Source organism: Pelmatolapia mariae, linkage group LG5 (assembly GCF_036321145.2).
Source record: "Pelmatolapia mariae isolate MD_Pm_ZW linkage group LG5, Pm_UMD_F_2, whole genome shotgun sequence".
Lineage (NCBI taxonomy): Eukaryota > Metazoa > Chordata > Actinopteri > Cichliformes > Cichlidae > Pelmatolapia > Pelmatolapia mariae.
Genome location: NC_086231.1, coordinates 35779498 through 35790258, shown reverse-complemented (window position 1 = coordinate 35790258; position 10761 = coordinate 35779498). Strand labels below are relative to the sequence as shown.

At 38.5% G+C, this 10761-nt stretch overlaps 1 protein-coding gene across 2 annotated transcripts in view; it reads left to right on the top strand.

The window, feature by feature from the left end:
* The first annotated feature begins 460 nt into the window (after positions 1 to 460).
* si:ch73-267c23.10 (serine incorporator 1) overlaps positions 461 to 10761 on the top strand; it is a 30136-nt gene continuing 19835 nt past the window's right edge. Inside the window, exons 1-6 of one of the 2 annotated variants that reach the window (XM_063474896.1) lie at positions 461 to 657; positions 5072 to 5233; positions 7546 to 7739; positions 9844 to 9923; positions 10036 to 10173; positions 10356 to 10525. In XM_063474896.1, coding sequence (XP_063330966.1) covers positions 619 to 657; positions 5072 to 5233; positions 7546 to 7739; positions 9844 to 9923; positions 10036 to 10173; positions 10356 to 10525 — 783 coding nt within the window. In that variant the 5' untranslated portion in view covers positions 461 to 618. The remainder of the gene's footprint in view (positions 658 to 5071; positions 5234 to 7545; positions 7740 to 9843; positions 9924 to 10035; positions 10174 to 10355; positions 10526 to 10761) is intronic. The other variant, XM_063474895.1, reaches the window with a different exon arrangement.

Sequence of the window (10761 nt, the reverse complement as noted above, 5' to 3'; positions counted from 1 at the left end):
GGAGAACCAGGTCTTCTTCTGCAACCAGTTGGGAGTGAGGGACGCAAGACAGGACAAAAGACGTGTTATGGAAGCGAGCCAGAGATTGTGATACAACATACAAGAGAAGGGCTAAAATGAAAAAATGAAAGATCTATAAAAAAGACACAGGCTTTTCAAATCCTAAATAAATTAATACAGAAAGCGCTTCTTTTATGTATAAATGAAACTGAGTATGTATGACTTATGACTGAAGAAACAATAAACAGTAAACCACTAACACTAGTAGACTTTACCACTAACTAATAATAACTTTATCGTTGTTCTAGTATTGTTAAACTATTTTATAACATATAAACCGTTAATGACAATTAAAAAACCTAATTACGTATCAGTATGTCCACATACCGTCACCAAAGCCTGTACAAATGACAACAGGTCAACAACGTCATGACGTCACCCAGCGTTACTTCAGCCAGCCAAAGCTCTAAAGTAGTTCGAGGCGCTCTCGTTCTATCCTGACCGCCTAATAGAGAAGCTGTATTTTCTTTCGATAGTGAAAACACCAGCGAAGAACGGAAGAGAAATAACGGGAAGAAGAACACAGACTGTGCGCTTCTGTTCAGAAACCCGGCAACCATGGGAGCTGTTCTGGGGGCATTTTCTTTTGCAAGCTGGGTAAGGTCTAATGCTGCGACTCAGAAGTGAGGTTTTTACAAGCACCTTGATTTAAAGTGATGAGAAATGTAAGGTGTCGTAACAACCTGAAGCGTAGACAGCAACAGGTAGTAGGCTAGTGCTAAAGAACATGGACACACTCAGTTAGCTGCTATATTAATTCCCGTTGTGTTCTGTGATCTAGCTCAGGTTTGTTAAAACAGTTATGGTTTCGGTAACGGTTCAGCTACGCTGTATTTTGATTTTATCTGCAGAAATCTGAGAATTCCCCTGAAGTAGCTGCCGCGTGAGGAGCAGTTCAAATGTACGGCACAACAGATAGTTAATCCTAACGCACTTGGTCATCTGCTGGCATGTGATTAACTGGATTAGTTGCGCTTTGTTACATTATAATAAGAACACAACAAGCGTCGTATTTAGAAATGTCAGTAGATGTGTTGTGCCAAAAAGTGATTGCCTGCCAAAAACTGATTTCCAATGTTTCTGTGTATTTTTTATCTGTAATATCTTTACGTATGTTGGTAAATAGACTTCGGTGAAAAGGGTTTACAAAGGGGTTATATATAGAATTTTTAAAAAAAATATCTGTTTTTCAAGTATCTTTACAACTCTGTGTTATTGTACTTACAATATAACCAACCAGTCCTTTATCGCCACTTAAAATATTTTTACAGAACTATTGTAATATTTGCTCCCATTTCTGCTGTCCTCTTGGCCAACTTACTCTTACAAAAGAGATTTTTAATGTTAATGACATTTTTTTAACTGCATAAATAAAGGTTATATAAAAGTCACTGCCAAAAACTGATTACGGCTTCTACCTTGTTACACGAATGTTGTTTGTGGCTCAAGATGACTTTATGACATCCACGAGGGATGCATTTGACATATGTTTCACATATTATAGCCCAACAAGTTACTTATAGCAGTTTAAATACGAGCAATCAGTTTTTGGCAAATACCGGAAATCAGTTTTTGGCAGACAATCACTTTTTGGCACAACAGGTGAAACGTAGAGAATGAAAACAGTATCTTTTTATATAAGTCAAGAAAGGAATAGCACTACATGGATACGCAATTAGGACTAGAGCAAATACCACAAATATATCTTGTAATAAAGCATTCAGTTTTTCACAGAGCTGTATTATCTGTCAATTTAACAACTTCATTTATACAAAAAGACAGACACAAGTAAAACTATAAAAAAAACTGTATTAACAGTATATTTTCTGTCTGGGTTTATTTATGGTTGAGATCATGATGAGGTAGGGCTGGGCCATATCATACCGTTCACGGTAACACCGGTATAATGTCGGGCAACGATAAGAAAATGAAATATCGCGATAGAATATGGGTAAAACGCGCATGCGCAGTGCCTTTGTTTTCATACGCACATGGCGGAAAAAGCATGGCGGCGACAGAGAATGAGAAGGGCGAAAGCGGATCGTTGAATGAAACAGATGAACCAGAATTGGTTTGTAAAAATGCTGCAACTTCAGTGGTGTGGAACTGGTTTAGCTTTCCTCCGTCAGATACACAACAAAGCACTATTTTTGGTAGAGCATGCTAGCGGGCCGTCGTTATTACCGTGTTTTTTGGAAAATACGGCACACTTAAAATCAATCCTTTGATTTTTCTGAAAATCGACAGTGCCCCTTATAATCCCGTGTGCTTTATGTATGTATTCTGGTTGTGTTTACTGACCTCGAAACGATTTTATGTGGTACACGGCGCTCGAAAATCTGTCAAATGTTTTAGTACGACTTTGCTAAGCTACGGAGCCGCACCGCTTGATGGATTGTCGGAGCATTACGGCTATCGTAGGCAGGAGCCTCGCGGAGTGATACATATTGTGCTTCAACATAATAGTGTGTGTATAACCTCTTTTTAAGTTTTGTGGACATTATACACGGTTATGCTGAGGATATGTCGGCCAATTTCCACTGGAAATGCCTTTTGGTTGAACTGTCAGCAAGGAGTTTGCATTTGCACTTTTAAATTTTTATATAACTTTAATGCACATAAAAAACAGCTGCTTGTTTAAGTGAAAATACGTTGATTTTTTTAAATTTTTTGCACGAATAAAGTTGTGGAGTTGTAAAGTATTTTGTCTAGTGTCAGTTATGTCGTCAGTTATATTGTTATCGCAAATTTTCAAATGTATATCGTGATAAATATTTTTGGTCATATCGCCCTGCTCTATGATGAGGCATGGCCAACCATTTTCAGGCTGTATGTTTTCTGGCAGACATTGTCAAGGCCACTCTGCAGAAGAACTAAGCTGACCTTGTCTGGCTGGCATACTTGTTGACAATCTTCCAAGTATCGTTATCACTTGACTCCACGTCCAGGCAGTGGTTTACTGTAAATTAATACATATGCCGTCTGACAATGTCAGGCTGTGATTTTTTTGTTTTGTTTTTACTACACCAAAACTTTATCAGTTTAGTCCAGTTATATTTCTAAGACACTAACATACATATACATATAAAGGTTAGCATGTATTACTTGCATTATATTACTGCTTCCCACAATCATGTGTCATGTGTAAACAATGTCTAGCCAAACTAGACTTAGAAACTTTGGAGTAGCAATATAAATTTTACATAACGCTAAACAAATATTCTCGTGGCATATTTTCAAAGCTTTAGAATCAATGTAGCTAAAGTATATATTTGAGGAGGAGTCGCTGTGACAAATTCCTGCCCACAGGCCTGCTGGGTCTGACCACAAACACCACATGCTGCCTTTCTTAAATAGCTGCCCCAGTTTTAACAGTCTTTCCTGGGGGTTTTACTGCAACTGATAGCTCATTAAATGAAAGTGAATACTGAAATTTTGATACATTTAGGTACTTATACATAAAATTTTAATGTTTAATATGATGTCAGCCCACCCTTTGCAGCTATAACAGCTTCAGATATTGCCAGGCAGGCGGGCAGCATAGACACTCAAGTTTGTGAATGCGATAACTTAAGAAGGAAGTCACCGAGGACTTTCAAATCGATACTTTAGGTGCATCTACTAGGAGGCTGCGGGGTACCACTGGTGCTTGCCAATATTTTTAAAATTTGTGTTACTATCCATACATGTGTGGAGAGAGACAGAAACATGTTACTGTTTGCAAATATTTGATAATCATAAGAAGAAGAGCCCAGCCTGTTGTTCTTATAATATTATGCTCATATTAAATGAACAGTAACTGTAACATTAGTTAGTGACTAGGCAGGCCCAATGACTTTTACCTGTTTCTCATATAAACCGTTTAAGTGGCTCATCTTTAAGTACCAGCTAGAAGTCTTAATATCCTTCTGTTCAGTACAGTCAGAGAAGCCAAGGTAGTGTTTGAACTACAGTACTTTTAATTAACATTCAAGCTCACTCATGTGCAAGCAAATTCATTTATGTATGTATTAGTTACCAAACACCAGCTTTCCCCCGACAGCTCACTCCTCGTATTGCCTAGCAAACTAAGAATATTAATTTACTGATTATCTTAGAAATCACACATTTAACTTACAGAAAAAGTGAGACAATGAGGCCTCAGTTTCCATGTGTCAGTTAGTCCAGTTTACTGCAGAATACTTTACTCTGTCAGTTTGCAACAGTTGGAAACACTCAGTGCTTCTGCTTTATTTGCAGTTCCAGAAAAGAGATACATACAAGTTTCTCCATGACAGCAGCTGCCAATAAAAGCTTTCATCATTAATTATATTCAGGCAGGGGAAAACAGGACATGAGAAGGACTGCTGCAAACTCATTAGGAATAACTAAGTAATTTTCACAATAACAGTGAAGGAATTGTCCAATAATAAGTCAGTAAGTCAGTACAAGAAAACACAGCAAACTTGTGACAACTTTTTAACCTGCAGAAAAAAAACTTGTTTAAAGTCTCAGAACCACACAAGCCAATCTGCCTCATATGTCCTCAAGCCTGATGGTAATAAAGTAGTCGCTTTATGACACAACATATCAGATGGCACAGTGGTCAAAATACAGAGTGCTCTCAGTGCAAAGTAGTTTTTCTCTGAATGTCATTGTCTCTAATTGCCAGTGCTGTGCTGAGTCATTGAGTGTTACTCAATGAGACGTTACAGTAGACTGTGTACAGCATAACAGTACAAACATCAAGATCAGTCTATACTGGCAGTTGAATAGTTGAAAATCTAAAATAAATGATTGAAATATTTTTCTAAGTTACTAAAATGTGTTGTGTGTGCTTGTTGTCAGTACTGGAATTTAAAAAACAAAAATCCAAAGGTTTAGTAAAGTGCATCATTGTATTATGCGGTAAATGTTTGATTAAGAACATGTATATGTTGTGTTCTCACATTGATCGCTTACATCTTTCCTTACACATATCCCTGGATGTTCCACTTTTGCTTCAAGTGTGATTTTTTTATTGATCCTCCAGGTGCCGTGCCTGTGCAGCAGTGCTACGTGCCTGATGTGTAGCTGCTGTCCGAGCATCAGAAACTCCACGGTGACCAGGATCATCTATGCCTTTATAATGCTGATAGGCACCATCGTTGCCTGCATCATGCTGTCACCGGGTGTGGATCGGCAGCTCAAAAGGGTAGGAGTTGACCATAAAAATACCATAGGATAGACATTTACATTCACAATAAAGTTTACATTATTTAAAGTTAAAATAAAATCATAATGGTTGAAACTGGTGCATAACTGATGCAAAAAATGAGCATTCATGCAAAGCCACCATGAGGTTTATAACACGTGCACCAGCCAATTTGTTTCTCGTTTAAAACAATCGTTGACAATTGTTTAAAAATGGATAAATAAAAAGTGATGCTGACATAACAGGGGTGCTGAATGTTGTTTCCTCTGAGACATTAACTGTGATTCAAGTGTAGTTTGTAATCAAAGTTCATATGAAAAAAGAAAAAGAAGAAAATAAGTGGAAGACAAGGAGCACATGACATGTCAGCCCCAGATAACACAGTCCAATCCAGATTCATAGCTCCCAAGAAATAGCACCAAGAAATTAGAATATGTGATAAGTGATGACATCCAGCAATAACAGAAGCTATTTTAATGAAAGGTAAAATCATTTAAGATAAGGAAAACTTGAATATGTATAAACCGAAGCAATTAAATTAAATATCAATCTGTCAATCCTTTCCGTGTCCATGCCGGGTGAGGTTTCCCGTGTTGGGTCAAATTAAGCCGCAGGCTCCACACAGTATTTTCTTTCTTTAATTGCATTTTTTTTTCTATTTAATTCTGAGTATTTTTTTAGCTTATGGTGTTTTGGAAAATAAATAGTCAATAATAATAATAACCATAATAACAATAGTACTTTACACCTTATTTACTGTTAGTAAAAAGTTAGGATTAAAGTGGAGATGATGATAATTTTGATGAAAGCCAAACCGCATGTCAGCACAAGTCCAGGCCTCAAACCATCTCCATCAAGAGTGCTGTGCGTAAACAGATGTCTACAAACCTCAGTGTACTAAAGCAATTTTATAAAGATGAAAGAGCCAAATTTTCTCCTTATCAATGTCAGAGACAGATAAAATCTTGTAGAAAACCTATTACATTATTGCTGCTAAAGACCTGAGACTGGAATAGAGACTTTACTTTATTTACATCTGACTGTAAAAGAAGCTCGATCATCACAACCCTAACCCTAACACCATAGCCCTAACCGGCCCCTTCTCGGAGTAGACATCAGCAGGTTTTTCTCCAAGTCACAAAGCTTTGACATCATAACAATCTGATCGTTCACATGCAATCTTGTCGTGGACAAAGACTATTATGCTGAACCAGTAACAACAATATCATGAGGATATATCAAATATACCATAGAAGACAAACACAAAATTCCCTGCTGTGTATATATTGTCTGAGTCTCTCTGTTCTTTGTCACATTGTTGTCATTTGTTCCCTTCGAGCTATGTTTCTTTCCTAGTGCTTAGTTTGTTCCTAGTTTCTGCCTAGTCTCAATTTTTTAACTTTGTTCCCTGAATTACGGCAATAAAGCTTCCTGTTGAGTTTAGCTCTGGTTGCGAGTACAAATAAAATTTGAATCATTGGTGAAAAAAAACAGTAACATCCTTCCTACAGAAGCTAAGTACAGCAACTGGTGATATTTATTTAGATGGCTTCTCTCTAATTGATCTCTTTGAACTAACTTTAATAATTACTTTCACCATGCCATCAGCATGTCATTTCAAGGAGGAGAGATCATTAGAAGGAAAGTGGAAATGATGTAAAGCTTAGATTAGAAAAAGGTTCTTGTTGTTTTCATTAGTTATGTTTTCATTAGTTATACTTCTTAGCAAATCAGAATCTGCAAAACGTACTTAGAAGGTCGCACTTTAGAAATTTTGAAATCATAATCAGCTAAGAAAATTTCAGGTGGTGCATCCGTACTTCTTATGGCCTCAGACAGTGGACTCTTTGTACCTGTCCTGCTAAATCAGTGCAGGATTCAGTACTGTTGACTATAAGATTATACGAGACAGCATGGACCACACTGTTGGATTTAAAGGATACACTGAACTGCTTTGAACATGTATATCTAATAGATAACAGTTTGTTCAAGTAAACAGGGAGCCTTCACATAACGAAGTTAGTAATGGAGTTCCACAGGGTTCTGTGCTAGGACCAATACTTTTTTATACGTGATTGAGGCAGTATTATTAGAAAACATGACATACATTTGACCTGTAATTTTCTTCTACTAAATTCTGATAAAATTCAGGTTATTGTATTTGGTATTAAAAATCTTAGAAAACATTGTGTCTAATCAGACACGTACTCTCAAAGGTGGCTCTTCTTTACACTCTCTTAAAAGCCTCATATGCATATAAAAATCTCGTCTGGATGTACAGAAAACAAGGGTCTTTCTCTGATTTTCTGTAGATCCCAGGCTTTTGTGAGGATGGGGCAGGTTCGTCTGTCCGTGGTCTACAGGCGGATGTCAAGTGTGAGATGTTTGTGGGGTACCAAGCAGTCTACCGTATATGCTTTGGAATGAGTATGTGGTTCTTGGGGTTCTCCGTTCTCATGATAAACATAAAGAACAGCAGAGATCCACGTGCTGCTATCCACAATGGGTAAGTACTGCAGTAAAGCTAGCAACATGTAAATATTTTTACCAGCACAGTCCTACCAATCCTAAGGTTCAGTTTTTAAATATCGCATTTCCAGGCCTTCACTGTGTTTGCACTCTAGTCCACCTTGGCTCTTTAACACTGTGAGGTCGTAAAATGTAAATTATACAAGATGTGTTTTAGCAGAAGACCTTGTTTTTTAGTTTACAAAGTTTTAAAAATGCAACAATAAATATTTATCATGGCTGTCCGATGTCATTCTAGCACATATATGATGTCCATTATCATATTTGGCTGTAAAGTTCTTATTTGGTCTCACCAGCAGTGTGTCTTTCAAGTTTGGGGGGGGGGGGGGGTATGGTCAGCATAACATAAAAAAAAGTAATAGTAATAAATTCTAATAAATTCACTAAATAAGTATTAAATAAATACATGTGTGATGCACATTCATATCAAAATCAAAGTGCGTTTGGACCTTTCAGGGTAACTGATTGGACTCTGGATATACAGTGGCCAATACAAAGTGGTGTACACGTGAGAAGTGGAACGAAAATCATACATGATTCCAAACATTTTTTACAAATAAATAACTGCAAAGTGGGGTGTGCGTAATTATTCAGCCCCCTGAGTCAATACTTTGTAGAACCACCTTTTGCTGCAATTCCAGCTGCCAGTCTTTTAGGGTATGTCTCTACCAGCTTTGCACATCTACAGACTGAAATCCTTGCCCATTCTTCTTTGCAAAACAGCTCCAGCTCAGTCAGATTAGATGGACACCGTTTGTGAACAGCAGTTTTCAGATCTTGCCACAGATTCTCGATTGGATTTAGATCTGGACTTTGACTGGGCCATTCTAACACATGGATACGTTTTGTTTTGAACCATTCCATTGTTGCCCTGGCTTTATGTTTAGGGTCGTTGTCCTGCTGGAAGGTGAACCTCCGCCCCAGTCTCAAGTCTTTTGCAGACTCCAAGAGGTTTTCTTCCAAGATTGCCCTGTATTTGGCTCCATCCATCTTCCCATCAACTCTGACCAGCTTCCCTGTCCCTGCTGAAGAGAAGCACCCCCAGAGCATGATGCTGCCACCACTATATTTGACAGTGGGGATGGTGTGTTCAGAGTGATGTGCAATGTTAGTTTTCCGCCACACATAGCGTTTTGCATTTTGGCCAAAAAGTTCTATTTTGGTCTCATCTGACCAGAGCACCTTCTTCCACATGCTTGCTTCACGAGCCATGTGGGGGACCCACATGGCTTGTGGCAAACTGCAAACGGGACTTCTTATGGTTTTCTGTTAACAATGGCTTTCTTCTTGCCACTCTTCCATAAAGGCCAACTTTGTGCAGTGCACGACTACTAGTTGTCCTATGGACAGATTCCCCCACCTGAGCTGTAGATCTCTGCAGCTCGTCCAGAGTTACCATGGGCCTCTTGGCTGCATTTCTGATCAGCGCTCTCCTTGTTCGGCCTGTGAGTTAAGGTGGACGGCATTGTCTTGGTAGGTTTACAGTTGTGCCATACTCCTTCCATTTCTGAATGATGGTTTGAACAGTGCTCCGTGGGATGTTCAAGGCTTGGGAAATCTTTTTGTAGCCTAAGCCTGCTTTAAATTTCTCAATAACTTTATCCCTGACCTGTCTGGTGTGTTCTTTGGACTTCATGGTGTTGTTGCTCCCAATATTCTCTTAGACAACCTCTGAGGCCGTCACAGAGCAGCTGTATTTGTACTGACATTAGATTACACACAGGTGCACTCTATTTAGTCATTAACACTCATCAGGCAATGTCTATGGGCAACTGACTGCACTCAGACCAAAGGGGGCTGAATAATTACACACACCCCACTTTGCAGTTATTTATTTGTAAAAAATGTTTGGTATCATGTATGATTTTCGTTCCACTTCTCACGTGTACACCACTTTGTATTGGTCTTTCACGTGGAATTCCAATAAAACTGATTCATGTTTGTGGCTGTAATGTGACAAAATGTGGAAAAGTTCAAGGGGGCCGAATACTTTAGCAAGCCACTGTATAACTGTGAAAGCATATGAGATATTTGATTGAGACAGTTTTCCCGAGACTTATGACAGTAACAATTTGTTTCAGATTTTGGTTCTTTAAGTTTGCTGCCTTGGTGGCAATTACAGTTGGTGCTTTTTACATCCCTGAAGGGCCTTTCACCTACAGTAAGAATTTGTATTTAAAATCCTTGATAACTCAGATCTCTTTTACACACAGATTTGTTAGTTTGTATGAAAGACGAGTAGTTCAATTACTTGTGTATTTGTGTTGTCGCAGTATGGTTTGTCATAGGCTCTGGTGGAGCCTTCTTTTTCATTCTGATTCAACTGGTGCTGCTGGTGGACTTTGCCCACTCCTGGAATGAGTCCTGGGTTGACAAGATGGAGAATGGCAACTCCAGAGGCTGGTATGCAGGTCAGTGACTCTGGCCCAGTTACATGCTGTATTCACCTTCTAAATACTGTTACATAAGCAAGCACTTACTCTGAAATTTTTTTTTTAAAAAGCGTACATGTAGCACACACAGATTTCACAAATCTACTTTCAAATCAGTTTTTTGGTTTCAGCTTTGAACTGTTTCTGCCTTGTATTTTTAGCTCTACTGGCTGTCACGATCCTGAACTACATCCTGTCATTAACAGCTGTTGTGCTGTTCTTTGTCTTCTACACGAAACCCAATGAATGCTTCATCAACAAATTCTTCATCAGCTTCAACATGTTGCTCTGCATCGTTGCCTCTGTTGTCTCAGTCCTGCCAAAAGTCCAGGTGTGAATACACGGCACGTCTGCGATGCACAGATAAACATAAAATAAAAACAAGACACACTATTCTAAGCACTGAAGATTCTGCTTTGTGTTTGCAAATGTTTGTGCTACTAGCATCATGTCATGATGAGCATCTATAGTAGCATCTACATGGAATTGATGCTAAGGCCCCTTTGCTGAGTTTGACAGTGTAAAACGGAAAGACAGAATAAACCTGAAAATGGTTGTATATTCCTG